The 20018-nt window shown below is 39.0% G+C and overlaps 1 protein-coding gene across 1 annotated transcript in view; it reads right to left on the reverse strand.

The window, feature by feature from the left end:
- CSTPP1 (centriolar satellite-associated tubulin polyglutamylase complex regulator 1) overlaps positions 1-20018 on the reverse strand; it is a 227164-nt gene that overhangs the window by 101233 nt on the left and 105913 nt on the right. Inside the window, exon 3 of the mRNA XM_010592082.3 lies at positions 13208-13338. Coding sequence (XP_010590384.1) covers positions 13208-13338 — 131 coding nt within the window. The remainder of the gene's footprint in view (positions 1-13207; positions 13339-20018) is intronic.

Below are 20018 nucleotides of genomic sequence, written 5' to 3' on the forward strand. Positions count from 1 at the left end.
GCCCAGGAAAGGAACCATTCCCGAAAACAACTCATCAGACACAGACTGGACTGGACAATGGGTTGGAGAGAGATATTGATGAGAAGTGAGCTACTTGTATCAGGTGGACACTTGATACTGTGTTGGCCATCTCCTGTCTAGAGGGGAGATGGGAGGGTAGAGAGGGTTAGAAACTGGAGAAATGTCATGAAAGGAAAGACTGGAAGGAGGGAGCGGGCTGACTCATTAGGGGGAGAGTAAATGGGAGTATATAGTAAGGTGTATATAAGTTTATATGTGAAAGACTGACTTGATTTGTAAACTTTCACTTAAAGGACAATAAAAATTATTTTTAAAAAAGACTGGAGAAACCTAGAGAGTATGGCCCTCAGACCATACTCTTATAGCGCAGCAATGAAGTCACTCCTGAGGTTCACCCTTCAGCCAAAGATTAGACAGACTCATAAAACAAAACAAGAATAAATGGGCATACTAGCCCAGGGACAAGGATGAGAAGGCAGGAGGGGCCAGGAAAGCTGGTAACAGGGAACCCGTGGTTGAGAAAGGGAGAATGTTGACTTGTGGGGTTGGCAACCAATGTCACAAAACAATATGTGTATTGTTTAATAAGAAACTAGTTTGCTCTGTAAACCTTCATCTAAAGTACAATTTTTTTTTTTTAATGAAAGAAATAGTACAGAGAAAGGCCTGTTGATCTACTTCTGAAAAATCAGCCATTGAAAAACCTTATAAAACACAGTTCTACTCTGACACGCATGGGTCACCATGAGTTGGAATCGACTCAAAGGCAACTAGTTCGGTTTTTTTAATGAGGAAAAACCTTGGTGAGTTCAGAGTGAAATATAAAGGTGAAAGGGACAAAAAAAAAATGGGGGGGGAGGAAAGGAAGCGAGGGATGAAATTGGCTATATGTTAGATTCTGATGTTCATTCTTGCAGAGTATTTTTTTCCTGTATTTTATTTTGATGAGTAGAATTGTTAATCTTTTTTTTTTTTTTGTGGTTACCTTAATATTTACCCCTATTTTTCTGAGTTTAAACCTAAATTTATTTTTTTTTAATTACAAACTTTTTAAAAATAATTTTTATTGTCCTTTAAGTGAAAGTTTACAAATCCAGCCAGTCTCTCACATATAAACTTATATTCACCTTACTACATACTCCCATTTACTCTCCTCCAATGAGTCAGCCAGCTCCCTTGTTCCAGTCACTCCTTTCATGACCATTTTTCCAGTTTCTAACCCCCTCTACCCTCCCATCTCCCCTCCAGACAGGAGATGCCAACACAGTCTCAAGTGTCCACCTTATGCAAGTACCTCACTCTTCATCAGCATCTCTCTCCAACCCATTGTCCAGTCCAATCCATGTCTGACGACTTGGCTTTGGGAATGGTTCCTCTCCTAGGCCAACAGAAGGTTCGGGGACCATGACCGCTGGGGTTCTTCTAGTCTCAGTCAGACCATTCAGTCTGGTCTTTTTATGAGAATTCGGGGTCTGCATCCCACTGTTCTCCTGCTCCTTCAGGGGTTCTCTCTTGTGTTCCCTGTCAGGGCAGTCATCGATTGTGGCCGGACACCATCTAGTTCTTCTGGTCTCAGGATGATGTAGTCTCTAGTTCATGTAGCCCTTTCTGTCTCTTAAGCTCATAATTACCTTGTGAGCTTGGTGTTCTTCATTCTCTTTTGATCCAGGTGGGTTGAGGCTCATTGATGCATCTTAGATGCTAGCGTTTAAGACCTCAGACACCACACTTCAAAGTGGGATGCAGAATGTTTTCTAATAGATTTTATTTTGCCAATTGACTTAGATGTCCCCTGAAACCATGGTCCCCAAACCCCTGCCCCTGCTTCGCTGACCTTCAAAGCATTCAGTTTATTCAGGAAACTGCTTTGCTTTTGATTTAGTCCAGTTGTGCTGCCCTCCCCAGTATTGAGTGTTGTCCTTCCCTTCACCTAAAGTAGTTCTTATCTACTATCTAATCAGTAAATACCCCTCTCCCATCCTCCCTCCCTCCCCTCTCTCATAACCACAAAAAAATGTGTTCTTGTCAGTTTGAATTGTTTCTCAAAATCTTATAATAGTGGTCTTATACAATATTTGTCCTTTTGCAACTGACTAATTTCACTCAGCATAATGCCTTCCAGGTTCCTCCATGTTATGAAATTAAAGCTAACTTTTATTTCTTTATATCACCTTGACTCCCTCTCCATATGAAAGATCTATGACTACAGTTCTTAAAGTCCCTCTTTATTGTTTTAATGCTGTTTTCTACATAATGACATCGCTGTTTCCCTGTTTTGAGCATTTTTTTTTAATCTTGATTTATTTTTGTGATTTCCCTATCTGGGTTGCCATCTGGTTGCTCTGTCCTGTGTTCTAGTCTTGGCTTGATATTACTGATTTTCTAACCAGAGAACTCCCTTTAGTAGTTCTTCTAGTTTTGGTTTGGTTTTTATGAATTTCCTAAACTTTTGTTTATCTGGAAATGTCTTAATTTTGCCTTCATATTTGAGAGTTTTGCTGGATCTATGGTTCTTGGCTGGCAATTTTTTTCCTTCAATGCTTTATATAAGTCATCCCATTGCCTTCTTGTCTGCATGGTTTCTGCCGAGTAGTCCAAGCTTATTCTTATTGACTCTCCTTTGTAGGTGACTTTTCGTTTTTCCCTAGCTGCTCTTATAATTCTCTCTTTATCTTTGGTTTTGGCAAGTTTGATTATAATATGTCCTGGTGACTTTCTTTTGAGATCTACCTTATGTGGAGTTTGATGAGCATCCTGGATAGATATCTTCTCATCTTTCATGATATCAGGGAAGTTTTCTGTCAACAAATCTTCAACAATTCTATCTGTATTTCTGTCATCCCTCCCTGTTCTGGTACTCCAATCACTCATAGGTTATTTCTCTTGATAGAGTCCCACATGAGTCTTAGGATTTCTTCATTTTTTAAAACTCTTTTATCTGATTTTTCTTCGTGTTCATTCATTCTTGATTCTTCTCTCTGACACCCCACATCCAATCAATCAGCAAGTCATATCAAACGAACACCTTAAATAGCTCTTCATCTCCATGGCTACTTCCTGGTCTAATGTAATAGTCTCCTAAGTGGTCTCTGTCTTAAGTCTTATCTGCCTTCCAACCCTCCATGCTTTTGCTAGTGTGATATGTGAAATGCCACACAAACTGATAAGGTTCCACTGACTTTGGGATAAAGTTTAAACTTTTTAGGCTGCCCAAAGCCCTTTGTAACGTCGGGTAGTATGCATTCAGGCAGTCCAGTAGAGTTGTTAATGACATGGACTTTGAAGATGTAGATTTGAATCTGAAATGTACTATTTATAAACTGTGTGGTCTGGTGCAAGTTACTTCTCTGGCTCTCATTTTCTTCAGGTAAAAAACAGGATAATAATCACACCAGCCCATATGTATGTTGAGTAGATTAAATGAATTAATACATTGTAGCATTTTGTTCAGTGGTGGGCACCATAATGCATTCAGCATTATTTCCTGTTGACTGTGACGATGTTTCCTTCTTATATGCAAATGAACTTCTTATAGTTCCTCAAAAGAACCACATTGTTTCAGGTCATCACACTTTCAAAAATCTTTTCTCCTTTTAGAATGTATTGCTTATTTGCTTGACAGCTTTGTACTACTCCAGGACCCATCCCAGTTGTCTTTGCTCCTTTACACCTTCTCCAACTCCTGCAGGAAGAACTGACCGTTTAAATATTTCTCCTCATGGACTGTGAGCTCCTTGAGAGCAAGTACTGTCATGGACTCATTTGTCTTTCCAGAACATCATACAGTATGTAATGGACATCACATTTAAAAACAAAAAACACTCTGAAGTCAGGCTTTCTGACTTCTGGCATTGGCCTTTTTCACATTCTAGGCTGTCATGGATTGAATAGTGTCCCCCCAAAATATCTGTCAACTTGGCTAGGTCATGATTCCCGATATTGTGTGATTGTCTGCCATTTTGTCATCTGATGTGATTTCCCTATGTGTTGCAAATTCTAATAATATGATGTAATGAGAAGGATTATCAGCAGTTATACTGATGAGATCTACAAGATCAGATTGTGTCTTAAGCCAATCTCTTTTGAGGTATAAAAGGCAGGAGCAAGCAGAGAGCCACAGGGACCTCATACCACCAAGAAAGCAGTACCAGGAGCAGAGTGAGTCCTTTGGACCCGGGGTTCCTGCACCTGAGAATATCCTCAACCACAGGAAGATGGATGACAGGACCTTCCTCCAGAACCGACAGAGAGAGAAATTCTTCCCCTGGAGCTAATGCCCTAGACTATGAGAGAATAAATTTCTTTTTATTAAAGCCATCCATTTTTGGTATTTCTGTTACAGCAGCACTAGACATAAGCATATGATCTAGAGCAAGTTATTTAACTTTCTAAATCAGTTTCATTTCCTGTGTAAAGGAAACAGTATCTACCCACCACACAGGACTGTTGTAAAGAAGAATGAGATAATCTACACAGGAAGCACTTAAAAAATGTTAATTGCTGTATTATCATTTTCATTTTCCCTCGGAGTTTATATTTTTCATGTCTAGAAATTCTATTTGGATCTTTTTAGTATCTTCCATTTCTCTCCTAATCACAGTCATGTTTTCCTTTACATACTTGAGCATTTTTATATGGTTTAAAATAAGTGCTTTAAGGTCCCCGTTACCTAATTCTATCATCTCTGGATCTGTATTTCTATTTATTGATTTTTTTCTCCTGGTTATGGGTCATATTTTCCTGCTTCTTTGCATTTCTCCTAATTTTTAAATAAATGCCAGACTTTGTGAATCTTACATTGTTGAGTGTTGGATCTTGTTAAATTTCTTTAAAGAGTACTGAATTTTTTTCTGGTATATAGTTAAGTTACTTTCAGATCAGTTTAATTCTTTTTGCTTTTAAGCTTTGTTACAGCAGGTCCAACCAGACTCAGAGAAACAGTACAGAGTGTCAGAATGTTTCTTGCCAGAAAGGACCACGTCCTTGCAGCATAGTGGTTACAGTGATCAACTGCTAACAGAAAGATCAGTGGTTTGAAACCACCAGCGGCTCCATGGGAGAAAGATGCAGCAGTCTGCTTCCGTAGTGATTTATAGCTTCAGAAACCCTATGGGGTTGCTGTGAGTTGAACTGACTTGATGGCAGTGGGTTTGGTTTTGGTTTTAGTTTTCTACAGGAACTGAGCTCCATAGGGTTTTCAGTGTCTGATTTTTCAGAAGTATATCACCAGGTCTTTCTTCTGAGGTTCCTCTGGGGAGACTCAAACCTCCACCTTTTGGTTAGCAGCTGAATGTATCAACTGTTTGCATCACCCAGAGACTCCAGGGCAGCTTTAAAGCAGTCTTCATTTTAAGGCTAATTTAGACCCCAATGACCCATGTATTTTCAGAGCTTTCTACTCTGCCTAGTAGAAATATGAACTATTGCCAGCCCAGTGTATACTCCAGAAATTGTTTGGCCTACTGTTTTCTTGTGGTTATTTTTCCAACCCATACATGTGCACATCAGTATTTAGCCAAAGACTTAGGTTTGTGTACCTCCTGCAGCTCTCCAGAGCTCGCTAGGCGACTTCTGCCTCCCTGGTACTTTGCCCTGCAAATTCTAGCCACCTCAGCCTCCTCAAACTCCATCTCTGCCTCCGCAACTCAGTAAGACTACCAGGGCTCTTTTGACATCTCCTTTCCTGTACTGTGGCTTAAAAATTGGCTCTCAGGGACCACAGTCCTACATTCACAAAAACCTGTTGCCATCAAGTCAATTCTGACTCATAGCTGCCCTAAGGAACAGAGCAGAACTGCTCCATAGGGTTTCCAAGGAGCAGCTGGTGGATTTCAACTGCCGACATTTTGGTTAGCAGCTGATCTCTTGACGACTGTGCCATCAGAACCTTGCTTGCTGAAAGTGAAAAGGACTTGAAGCACTTACTAACGAAGATCAAAGACCACAGCCTTCAGCATGGATTACACCTTAATGTAAAGAAAACGAAAATCTTCACAATGGGGCAATAAGCAACATCACGATGAACAGAGAAAAGACTGAAGTTGTCAAGGATTTCCTTTTACTTGGATCCTTCATCAACACCCATGGAAGCAGCACTCAAAAAGTCAAAAGATGTTTGCATTGGGCAAAGCTGCTGTAAAAGGCCTCTTTAAAGTGTTTGAAAGCAAACAAGTCACCTTGAAGGCTAAGGTGCACCTGACTCAAGCCACAGTGTATGCATGTGAAAGATGGATGATGGGCGATGAATAAGGAAGACCCAAGAAGAATTCATGCCTTTGAACTGTGGTGTTGGCAAAGAATATTGAATGTACCACGGACTGCCAAAAGAACGAACAAATCTATCTTAGAAGTACAACCAGGATGTTTCTTAGAAGCAAGGATGGTGAGACTATGTTTCACATACTTTGGACATGTTATCAGGACAGATCAGTCACTGGAGAAGAACATCATGGTTGGCAAAGCAGAGGGTCATCGAAAAAGGGGAAGGCCCTCAACAAGATGAATTCATACAGTGGCTGGAACAATGGGCTCAAGCACAATGATGATTGCAAGGATGGCAAGGACTGGGCAGTGTTTTGTTCTGTTGTACATAGGGTTGCTATGAGCTGGAACTAACTCAACGGTACCTAACAACAACAGTCCTACATTATCTGTTGTCCAATGTTTGAAAACAGTTGTTTCTGATACTTTGTCTGATTTTCTAGTTGTTTTTTGTCAGGAGGGCAATTCCCTTAGCAAGGTGCTTCTTCATGGGCAGAAGAGGAAGTGCCCACCATTATTTTATCAAATGAAATATACATTTGTAGACATATGCACACTCATGTTCATTTCAGCATTATTCAAATAGCAAAAAGATGGAAACAACCTAAGCGCCCATCAACAGACGAATGGATAAACAAACTATGGTACATACACACTATGGAATACTATGCAACAATAAAGAACAATGATGAATCTGAGAAACATTTCGTAACATGGATGAATCTGGAGGGCACTATGTTAAGTGAAATAAGACAATCACAGAAGGACAAATACTGTATGAGACCACTATTATAAAAACTCATGAAAAGGTTTACACACAGAAAAAAACAATCTTTGATGGTTACAAGAGAGGGAATGAGTGGGGAGGGAAAAACACTAACTAGACAATGGAGAAATGATAAGTTTGGTGAAGGGTGAGACAGTACACAATACTGGGGAAGTCACCACAACTTGACCAAGGCAAAGTCATAGAAGCTTCACAGATACATCCAAACTCCCTGAGGGACCAATTTACTGGGCTGAGGGCAGGAGACCATGGTCTTGGGAAACATCTAGGTCAACTGGCGTAACATAGTTCATAAAGAAAATATTCTACATACTACCTCGGTGAGTAGCATCTGGGGTCTTAAAAGCTTGTGAGCAGCCATCTAAGATACTGCGCTGGTCTCACCCTGTCTGGAGCAAGGGAGAATGAAGAAAACCAAAGACACAAGGGAAAGATTACTACAAAGGACCAAAGGACAACTACCACAGCCTCCACCAGACTGAGTCCAGCACAACTAGATGGTTATCTGGCTACCACCACCTATTGCTCTGACAGGGATCACAATCGAGGGTCCTGGACAAAGCTGGAGAAAAATGTAAAACAAAATTCTAACTCACATAAAAAGACCAGACTTATTCCAACAAGGCTGGCATTAATCCAAAAAACACAAAATAATAAATGTTGGAGAGGCTGTGGAGAGATTGGAACACTTATACACTGCTGGTGGGAATGTAAAATGGTACAAGCACGGTGGACATCGATTTGGGGTTTCCTTAAAAAGCTAGAACTAGAACTACCATACGACCCAGCAATCCCACTCCTTGGAATATATCCTAGAGAAACAAGAGCTTTTACACAAACAGATATATGCACACCCATGTTTACTGCAGCACTGTTTACAATAACAAAAAGATGGAAGCAACCAAGGTACCCATCAACGGATGAATGGATAAATAAATTATGGTATACTCACACAATGGAATACTATGCATCAATAAAGAACAGTAAGGAATCTGTGAAACACTTCCTAACATGGAGGAACCTGGAAGGCATTATGCTGAGTGAAATTAGTCAGTTGCAAAAGAACCAATATTGTATAAGATCACTATTATAAGACCTTCAGAAACAGTTTAAACTGAGAAGAACACATTCTTTTGTGGTTGTGAAGGGGGGGTGGTGGGAGAGGGGTATTTACGAATCAGACAGTAGATAAGAATTACTTTAGGTGAAGGGAAGGACAACACTCAATACCGGGGAGGGCAGCACAACTGGACTAAATCAAACGCAAAGAAATTTCCTGAATAAACTGAATGCTTTGAAGGTCAGCGAAGCAGGGGCAGGGGTTTGGGGACCATGGTTTCAGGGGACATCTAAGTCAATTGGCAAAATAAAATCTATTAAGAAAACATTCTGCGTCCGACTTTGAAGTGTGGCATCTGGGGTCTTAAACGCTAGCATCTAAGATGCATCAATGAGCCTCAACCCACCTGGATCAAAGGAGAATGAAGAACAACAAGCTCACAGGGTAATTATGAGCCTAAGAGACAGAAAGGGCTACATGAACTAGAGACTACATCATCCTGAGGCCAGAAGAACTAGATGGTGCCTGGCCACAATCGATGTCTGCCCTGCCAGGGAACACAAGAGAGAACCCCTGAAGAAGGAGGAGTACAGTGGGATGCAGACCCCAAATTCTCATAAAAAGACCAGACTTAATGGTCTGACTGAGACTAGAAGGACCCTGGTGGTCATGGCCCCCAGACACTCTGCTGGCCCAGGACAGGAACCATTCCTGAAGCCAAGTCGTCAGACATGGATTGGACTGGACAATGGGTTGGAGAGAGATGCTGATAAGGAGTGAGGTACTTGCATCAAGTGGGCACTTGAGACTATGTTGGCATCTCCTGTCTGGAGGGGAGATGGGAGCGTAGAGGGGGTTAGAAGCTGACAAAATAGTCACGAAAAGAGAGACTGGAAGGAGGGAGCGGGCGTCTCATTGGGGGAGAGTAATTGGGAGTATGTAGTAAGGTGAATATAAGTTTATATGTGAGAGACTGACTGGATTTGTAAACTTTCACCTAAACTACAATAAAAATTATTAAAAAAAAAAAAAAATACCAGACTTACTAGTCTGACAGAGACTGGAGAAGTCCCAAGGGTGTGGTCCCCGGACACCCTTTTAACTCAGTACTGAAATCACTCCTGAGGTTTACCCTTCAGCCAAAGATTAGACAAGCCTATAAAACAAACAGTAACACACATAGTTCAACCGTGTATACGAGATTAAATAGGCATACCAGTCCAGAGGCAAGGACGAATGGAAATGGGGAATCTAAGGTCGAGAATGGCAGAGTGTTGACACGTGTCAGGGTTGGCAACCAACATCACAAAACAGTATGTGTACTAATAGTTTAATGAGAAACTAAGTTGATCTTAAACTTTCACCTAAAGCATAATAAAAATTTTTTAAAAAGGAAAGAAATATGTATTTGTAAAACTGGTAAAAGCACAAAGCTTCAAAGTAAAGTCTAACTGAAAATACATTGTGGACAAATGCTCTTTTGGGCCAATATCACTAAACAGAAGTAAACATTTACTTCAAGAGAATTCCAATCTTTCCAGGCTTAGAAAATTCAGATTAATTTTTTTACACTGAAAGAAATACCAAAGTGAGGAGTTGAATTTTAAAGGCTTATTATTACATTTGAATTGGTCTTTTTATTTGTAGCAGTCTGAAGTTGCCTAGCCAGCAAGAAACTAGTCTTCACCAGGTTATCCAAAATACAGGCATAGGAACGCTGGCATCATTCAGTACTCTGTCATGCGGAAATGTCACCACACCCCTGTATGTGCTAAAAACTGGGATACAGTGTTTCTTGTCAAAAGGCACCACGTTCTTAGTTTTCTACAGGTGGCTTCATTTTTAGATATGTTACTAGAACTCTGCTCTTCATTTTGTTACCTCCCAGGAGAGTTAGTTTCCTCTTGATCATGTGAAAATATGCACATGATGTTCTAAGGAAGTTATCTGCAGAAGAACAATAGTAGCAGCTCCACTGAGTAGGAGTCTGGTACTTGGCACTCTAATTGGGAAAATGGAGTTTAATAAATCCTTTCCTTTGGAACCTTGCCTCCGATAGATTTTGCTCATTCTGAATTAAAAATGGGGACTGACACATTCTGGGACTGAAAGATGTTTCGAAGTTTCCTGGAAGGAACTAAGAATATATTAAAACTATTTGACCAGAGATTTTAGGCTCACCTAGACATGAATGTTGTATTTGGGCTTAAGAAATCAGAGGCTGTCTGATTAAGAAGCCTAACAATAAATATCCAACATAAAATCTAGGACTTGTTTATGGCACAGGAGAAAGCAGGGGGGATTTGGAGCTGCATTCCCTCAGCAGATGGATGAATCACTGGCAGATGCTATAAAAAAGATAAAGAAACCCACATCTGCTTAGAGTCCAAATGCTATCTTAAGAGTCCAAATGCTATATGGATCCCTTGTGATAGTAAATAAAGTCTTGAAGAGGCCCCACTTCTAAATCAGAAGAATTAGGGATATCTGAACAACTGTTTTCCATAGTTATCTCCACATGCTATGTCACAGAAACCTGTATGCATCATTCTTCAACCTATATAGTGTGAGTTCAATAAACATTTACTGACTGATTAAACTTGGGAAAAGCAGGTTTTGATGAAACAGCACAGACTTCACCTATACACTTGCAGCTCCCAGTTTTGTTTACCTAGAGACCATTGATACAGTTTTTCTGAATTCACTCAAAACTGAGTCCACATTTGTTTTCACCTGTTAGTGCATATATTCTGTCAAGAAAATGATGCTATTCTTGGTATGCTAAGTACTTTTTGTATAGCAGCATAATGCAATGGATGATCTCTAGAGTTATATGTCACTGAAGCAGTGATTAAGGCAGAAATAATAGAAATAGCACATTAGAACATTTCATTAATAAATCTGGGTTCTATTTCCAGCTTTTCGCTAACCCACTGTACAATCCTTCTGCAAGTTACACAACTGTATTTTTTATAAAATGGGTCCAATAATACCTACTTTAACTTTCTCAGGAAACCCTGGTGGCATAGTAGTTAAGAGCTACAGCTGCTAACCAAAAGGTCGGCAGTTTGAATCCACCAGGCTCTCCTTGGAAACCGTATAGGACAGTTCTACTCTGCCCTATAGGGTCACTATAAGTCAGAATTAGCTCGTCAACAACGGGTTTGATTTGGTTTTACCTATATCTTGGAATAACTGAAATGATCTAATAAGATAATGGGTAGAAGGAACTTTAGGGAAAAAAAAATTCAATAGCAATATATAAAGAAGCAGTAGCATTGATTAGAACAAGGTAGGGGGGTCTTGTATCCGTTCACTGGTACGTGGTAAGCTTAACCAGAAATATGTGTTGATGAATGAGGAAATAGTTTAGGCTTTCCTCTAAGTTAGAGACACTATAGAAACTGTCTTGAAGGTATTCAATACTGACTGGGAAAAATATAACATGAAGGTTGGAATAAGAATAAACCCTTAAAAATATACGTGAAAGACAGTTTTGATGTAGGGATTCTTAAATCTGAAAATTCTGGAGCAAATTAATCTATTTTAATATTTTGAATGTAAGAATTTAGTGCCATTTTCTGAAAGGACCACCCAATGGGAGTGCTTTCACGCTTCAACTCACCAAGATGAGGTCTCAATAAAGACATTTTCAGCATCTTTCTTAATATTTTCCTTGGAGTATATTCCTAAGATGACAGACCAACAGTATTCAAATATATGAATGACTTGCATTTTCCAGAAGTGTACACATGGCTCGTCTCTCAAGGATTTTAAAGTGCTTTGAAAATCTTACTTTAGTAAACTTTATTCCACTTTCCCAAACCTTTATTTCTAGAACCTGACTTATATTTCCAGCTGCTTAATGAATTTTTTTAACTGTGTCCCAAAGAAACTTCAATTTTTCAAAAACTTTGTATCATTTCCCCCAATAAACCTATTGCACTCCCAATATTCCTACCTGGTTGCCCAAGCCAGAAGCCTGGAATTATCACTGGTCTTTTCTCTCCCCCTCACATGCCAAATCTAAAAACCAAATCCTGTAGAGTCGATATCTGAAAGTGTCCCTCCCAGCTCCACTGATGCTGCCTTAGTTTTGGCTCCTATCATCACTCACCTCAACTCTTGCAAGAGTCTCCTAATTATGTTCCCTGCCTCCAGTCTCGCCCTTTAAGCCATCTTCCACAGTGCCTTTAGAGTGATCTTCTAGAACTCAGATTATCGTCTCATCACTCTCCTTTCTTAAATCCTTCAAATAACATCTACAAAATAAAATCCAACTTCTTTATTATGACAAAAAATGGTCTTTCGTGACTTGACTCTTGTATTCCTTTTACAGACTCAGCCCTCCTAAACTCCTTTACAAACTCCATGCTCTAGCTATTCTGACCTTCTGTTTCGTAAATATTCCAGATTCTTTTATGCTTCCACACCATAGCACATGCTATCTCTCCACCTAGAATAACCTTCTCTCCGTTATCCATGTGGATAACTCCTACTCTTCCTTCCCAACTTAGATCAAACAGCCAGTTCCCAGGGGAATCTTATCTAATCCACTTCTCTCCCCCTTCTCCAACAACAGCATCCCCCTTCCACTCCCCACTAAGGATCTTCCATCTTTGTATTTCCACTATTTCTTGTATTTACTGCATGGTATTTTAATATTTGCCAAGAGTAAGGGCTCCAGAGTCATATTGCCTGAGTATGAATCTGACCCTAGCACTTACTGTGTGACCTTACCAAGTTATTTAACCCCTCTGATCCTCAGTTTCGTTAGTTACAAAATGGAGATTAAGTATCTACACAGAAAGCTGTTGTGAGGATTAAGTGAGTTACTATACCTAAAGTACTCAGAGCAGCATCTAGCTCTTAATAAGTATCATTAGTGATGACGCAGATGGTAGGAATAGCGTGGTAGTATCTGTAACATGAGATGGATGATAGCTTCTCAAAAGTGAAGTATTCTAGAGCCCTGGACAGCACGTACTCAAATACCATTTAAAGGAAGAAAAGAAAGATAAACATTTGGAAGGAAGAACGAAAAGACGGCAGGCAAGAAAGAATTTCAGAAGACTTACCGCCATTTTTGCCCACAGTTCTGAAGCATCTCCAGAAGGCCCGTAAGAACGATGCCCTATTGTGGGGTGTGGCTTGGATGAAGCTGAATTCCCGAAAGAGAATATGAGTTCCCTGACATACACTGTTAAAACTGCAAAGAGAAAAATTAAGAAATCATCATTAGATCAATAGTTCTAGAAGGCTGGAATCAAAATAAAAAATCAAGGCCAGATAGAACACTGAAAAAAAAGAGGGAAAAATTTTTTTTCCCAGCAAAACTCTCAACTATAAAAAAATAGGTTAGACAAAGTCCTTGAATTCTCCATGGGGAAATCTCTTCACGCACATTTCTCTGAAAGTCCAATTTCTCTGAGTGTTCCCCACCTTCCACATATATACACTGAGGAAGTTTTAATCAGTCACTGGGGCATCTTATGTAGAGGGAAATCTCTCAGTCTTTAACTGGATGACATTCATTTCTTTTTGGAGAATAGTTCTCCCTCTACCTCATTCAGAATTACCTTTCCTTAAAGATGTTCTTTCTTTACTCTCGCTGACCTATACCAGCTGTCATAAGATAGGGCTTATGGGGACCTTACTGGATCATCTATTCCAGTAACCCCAAGACAAATCCCAAGTGTCAAAGGATATAAAAGGTTCCATGACAGAACACTGAAGGTAAATAAGAAGGATCCATTACAAAAGAACAAGGGTAGAAAGTAGCCCCTAATGAGAACATGAAGCAAAGCCCTAGTGTCCAAGTGAGTCATAGATTATGCTGGGCCTTAGAAAAGGAATAATATATTCTACTGCCTTTGAGTTCTTCTGCAAAAGAAATAAAGGAGTTTGGAGTAATCTAAAAATGAAAACTCCACTGAAGAATTGGCAATTATCCAGAAATCATTCCTACCAAGGGCAGACCTCAAACTCTAGAAAACTCCTAAATTCCCTGACAAGTAAACTATGGGTGGAAAAAGTGTTAATCTTTGTGGAGAAGCAGGTATTAAACTGAAGATGGTAAGCAATGGAGTTTCAAATGCCAGTTTTCTTTATTTACCATTTAAAGGGGGAGGGGGACCCTGGTTCTCTGGATGGAACAGGAAAAAATTTCAGGAGCCATGTATTCCATTCCCCTTCTCCCAGACCAACTTCAGAAGTGCCTAACCTGTCTTTAACAGAGTATGTTATCATTTAGGAGCCCTGGTGATGCAGTGGTTAAGTGTCAGGCTGCTAAGCAAAAGGTCGGCAGTTCGAATCTACCAGCTGCTCCTTGGAAACCCTATGGGGCAGGTCTACTTTATAGGGTGGCTATGAGTCAGAACTGACTCAATGGCAATGGGCTCGGTTTGGTTTATGTTACCATTTAAGATAAAATTAGCCTCTTCCTGTTACTATTAATAATACTGTATGAATAAGCAAATTAGATACTCTCCTTCCCTCATGGAAAACTAGCATAGACATCTACTTCTAAGGCAACTATGAAGAAATGTAAGGATAACAGCTGGTAAAGAATTAGAAGACAAATTTTTAAAAAGCATCAAAAGTGTTAATCTACTCATGCAGTTTGTGGCAGTGCTATCATCTTGAGCAAAGGAAAATGAAAACTAAAGCAAATGAGCTGTTACAGGTAAATGGATAGGGCACATTTCCAGCAAATGAAGTCTGAAATTAGAACATTCTAGCCTAAATTTTTGAAATTATCCAGCAAAGAATTAATCCCAAAGGGTGCTTCATACCCTAACCGGAAAAAGCTGGCATCTAGGTCATGGTCTAGGCTGTACAGGAACTAACACTAGTAAAATTATATTCCTGGTGTAGTTCAAAAAAAAAATTTTTTTTTAAACCAAGGAATAATTTCCACGCTGAAGAAACTGGCTGAACCTCATTGTATAGACAAGAATTTATTCAACAAGAAATACACGAAACAAACTAATAGAGCAAGGGCATAAATACTGAAGAAGTTAAAAAGATTTATAATTGTATTTAGGCAACTGCCTTTAGATAATCTATACCAAGAAAATTCACATTTAATTAAAAATGAAAATAATTAAAAATGTTTGATTAAGGTGGCAGTTGATTAGTATGGCAAGCATAATCACCTTACTGAAAGAGTTAATAGAAGACTTAACATGGTTTTGTTTCATTTTGCCTGTTGTTTTTCAATTTTTTGTTCTTTTTAAATAACTACCATTCCATCCTTTACCTCCCTAAGGATCCTAAACTTTATTTCAAAGTCAATTTAAAGTAGTTCAATTAGTTTTATTTTCTCTGGAGTAAATTTATGTTTCAATTGCTGAGTTTATTGGCTAGCTTTCTCAGCATTAGTTTTCCTTATATATTTTGGAATTTCATTGTGCAGACTCATCTTAAGTGGGAGGTTTTCACTCTATTTATTCACACTCTCCTAGGTATGGACCTTGGTCCAAAACCAGGTTTTACATTGGGTGACTTAATGTTCCATTCCTGATGATTGTTGGGATATCACAGAGACTGTCACTGAACCCCAGAGCAGCTTGCACTACTAAGTCCTAGCTGCATGGCTGTCTGCTTCCTCCCATACCCCGAGTATACAGTTTTATATAAGCCATTTCCCAGGCAGCAGTCAGAACTTTTTGTGAGTCTCCTTTAAAGGGGTGAGGGTGGTAGAGGCTGGTTCTGGTCTCTTGCCTTGTGTGTGATGCTTTTGGTCTCCACTACTCCACAAGAAATGAGCCCTCAGTTACATAAGTCTGCTTCTGAATCCAGAGTGCAGGAGGCCTGTGGTTTTAGCCCCATTTACTACTGCATGGTGTTTCTGTTTAGTTCTTGGTTCATAGATGAATTTACACATGGCTATGTACTTTTTTATGTACTTACAAGGAGCTCTGGTGGTACTGTGGTTAAGCACTCGGCTGCTGAAGGCAAGGTCAGCAGTTTGAATCCACCAGCCGTTCAGTGGGAGAGAGATGTGGCGGTCTGCTTCCGTAAAGAATGAATATAGCTTTGGAAATGCTAGGGAGCAGTTCTACTCTGTCACTATGAGTCAGGACAGACTCGATGGCAACAGGTTTATGGGTTTTATGTCATTCACATTTTCTCTTTTTAATTTTATATATCATTACCATGTGTTTGAAATGGAGAGGAGGCCCAAATCATAAACACTACACGCCATCATGACCAGAAATTCCAAACAAACTTTCTACCTACCAAGCATAAAAATTCACATTTATGTTAAATTTTTATTGTAATTAGCTAAACTAAAAAGTTCCTAAATGGACATCAATATTACCTCCAAAATAAAACTTAAAAGTTCCTAAAAATATCTGAAAGGTTATACAGAAGTATACTATATGCCTGTCTTAAACAGGGTTTTTCAAAACCAGTATTCAAACCTTACTGAGCAAATTCTTTCATTTCTTAAGTTGTTGAGTTTTTTCCCTTGAGGATTTATTTTTTTAATTTTGACATAATCTCAAATTTGTAAAAATTGCATGAAGAATTCCTGGCTACCCTTTACTTAGATTATTTTACATAATATAAATATTATTTTGTTCAATTCATAGAGATCTGATGATTCCTTTTTACACTATCATGAGTAAGAGTCTCAGGAAATCTCTCTCTGGAACCTCTGGACACAAGAGAATCAGAGACATCAAAATTATCATTTCTTTGTGATTCATATATTTTATATCTCAAAAGACACAAATTAGTTTATTAAAATTAAATGGTCTAACTGTAAATGTTTCCTAAATTGATTTTGACAAGAAAATAAGCTGATTAAACTTCATAGTTTTCCCAGGTTAACAGCCTAATGTTTAATCAAGTCTAGGGCAGTTTCTCCAGTAATATGTGAAGACAGGGTAGCAGGAACAGAGTTAACGTTAATGATTTTGCAGTATACGTTTGTAAACACGTTAAGCTACTATGAATTCTTGATACACTTGCATTTTCTCATCTGGTAACAAAGGCTGTTTATAAAAAAAAGTCACACAGAATTCATTAAATGGCATCTATTCTCTCCTGAAATTAAAGATGTAAATTCTAAGAATTAGTTTATGCTAATTTCACATTAGCTCTTTAATTCTGAATATTAATTAGTAAAAAGGTAGAATTGATTTAAATTATTTTCATGAATGGCCAGTAGTTCAAAGAGTATCAAAGAATTCAATATATATGTAATTGTAGTAAATCTACATAAAGAGCCATTCACATTCCACATACAGGAGTAATAAGACCAAATAGGAACAAATTAAAATATTCCAGCTTATTCTTGATGTGCCAAGAGGCAAAAGATCACTGATTCAAGAGTTACTTGTACAACGCTCCATCTCACCAGGTACTCCTTGCTTTTACTCAAACTGAAAATCGCCAGTGACTCTTGACCTACACAGTTCTACCAGAATGTATCAGTTCAGAGTCTTCTTAGGCCATTCTCTTATCTCCTTTTTTCTTTTTAATACCAGGCCAGCTCATTAGAGTGGACTGTCTTCTGTTGGTATGGGCATTGCCTTCTGCTGTTTTGAGATAGCTTTATTTGCAAGGAACTCAAAAGAGACCTATCAAAAAAAGCAATATACGACAACAGATCACACCTAACTACGTAGCACAAATTGGCCACACCAAAGTGATACAAACACAGCAGATGGATCAGCCTATGAAAAATATACAAGATTAAAGATCCAAAACATCTTTGAAAGAATCAAGATTTAAAGTAACCATTTGTTGCTTGTATAAGCAAAAGACAAAAAGACATCACACATGAGGGAAAAAGAAGAGAAAACCTTTGTGGCATATTGTCCACAAACAGGTTGGCAAAGTTAGTAGCCTAGAGTTTTGTTTTGCAAAAAGTCACCAAAACCTAAAGATTTATTCCTGTGGTGTGATTTGTTCCTAACAATCCCTAGGCTTATGCTTTCCTTCCTTGTGAAATTTAGATGAAGTTGTTGTTGTTAGGCGCTGTTGAGTTGGTTCCGACTCATAGCGACTCTATGCACAACAGAACAAAACACTGCCCAGTCCTGTGCCATCCCTTAAAATCGTTGCTATGCTTGAGCTCACTGTTGTACCCACTGTGTCAATCCACCTCATCGAGGGTCTTCCTCCTTTCTGCTGACTCGGTACTTTACTAAGCATGATGTACTTTTCCAGGGACTGATCCCTCCTGACAACACGTTCAAAGTATGTGAAGATGCAGCCTTGTCATCCTTGCTTCTAAGGAGCATTCTGGTTGTACTTCTTCCAAGACAGATTTGTTCATTCTTTTGGCAGTCTATAGTATATTCAACATTCTTTGCCAACACCACAATTTAAAGGTATCAATTCTTCTTCGGTCTTCCTTATTCATTGCCCAGCTTTCACATGCATATGATGCAAATGAAAATACCATGGCTTGGGTCTTCAAGGTGACATTTTTGCTTTTCAACACTTTAAAGAGGTCCTTTGCAGCAGATTTGCCCAATGCAATGTGTCTTTTGATTTCTTGACTGCTGCTTCTATGGGTTTTAATTGCCGATCCAAGTAAAATGAAATCCTTGACAACTTCAGTCTTTTTCCCATTTATCATGATGCTGCTTATTAGGCCACTTGTGAGGATTTTTGTTTTCTTTATGTTGAGGTGTAATCCATACTGAAGGCTGTGGTCTTTGATCTTCATTAGTAAGTGCTTCAAGTCCTCTTCACTTTCACCAAGCAAGGTTGTGTCATCTGCATAATGCAGGTTGTTAATGAGTCTTCCTCCAATCCTGATGCCCCGTTCTTCTTCATATAGTCCAGCTTCTCGGATTATTTGCTCAGCATACAGATTGAATAGGTCTGGTGAGAGGATATAACCCTGATGCACACCTTTCCTGGCTTTAAACTAATCAGTATCCCTTTGTTCTGTCTGAACAACTGCCTCTTGATCTACCTAAAGGTTCCTCATGAGCACAATTAAGTGTTCTGGAATTCCCACTCATCGCAATATTATCCATAATTTGTTATGATTCACACAGTCAAATGCCTTTGCATAGTCAATAAAACACAGGTAAACATCCTTCTGGTATTCTCTGCATTCAGCCAGGATCCATCTGACATCAGCAATGATATCCCTGGTTTCACGTCCTCTTCTGAAACCAGCCTGAATTTCTGGCAGTTCCCTCTCAACATACTGCTACAACCACTTTTGAATGATCTTCAGCAAAATTTTGCTTGCATGTGATATTAATGATATTGTTTGATAATTTCTGCATTTGGTTGGATCACCTTTCTTGGGAATAGCCATAAATATGGCTCTCTTCCAGTCGGTTGGCCAGAAATCTATCTTCCATATTTCTTGGCATAGATGAGTGAGCACTTCCAGTGCTGCATCTGTTTGTTGAAACATCTCAGTTGATATTCCGTCAATTCCTGGAGCCTTGTTTTTCACCAATGCCTTCAGTGCAGCTTGCACTTTTTCCTTCAGTACCATCGGTTCCTGATCATATGCTAACTCTTGAAATGTTTGAACGTCGACTAATTCTTTTTGGTATAATGACTCTGTGTGTTCCTTCCATCTTCTTTTGATGCTTCCTGCGTTGTTTAATATTTTCCCCATAGAATCTTTCACTATTGCAACTTGAGGCTTGAATTTTTTTCTTCAGTTCTTTCAGCTTAAGAAATGCCAAGCATGTTCCTTTATCTCCAGCTCTTTGCACATATCATTATAATACTTTACTTTGTCTTCTCAAGCCACCCTTTGAAATCTTCTGTTCAGTTCTTTTACTTCATCATTTCTTCCTTCTGGTTTAGCTGCTTGACATTCGAGAGCAAGTTTCAGAGTCTCCTCTAACATCCATCTTGGTCTTTCCTTTCTTTTCAATGACCTGTTGCTTTCTT

The sequence above is a fragment of the Loxodonta africana genome, chromosome 7 (assembly GCF_030014295.1).
Source record: "Loxodonta africana isolate mLoxAfr1 chromosome 7, mLoxAfr1.hap2, whole genome shotgun sequence".
NCBI classification, from domain to species: domain Eukaryota; kingdom Metazoa; phylum Chordata; class Mammalia; order Proboscidea; family Elephantidae; genus Loxodonta; species Loxodonta africana.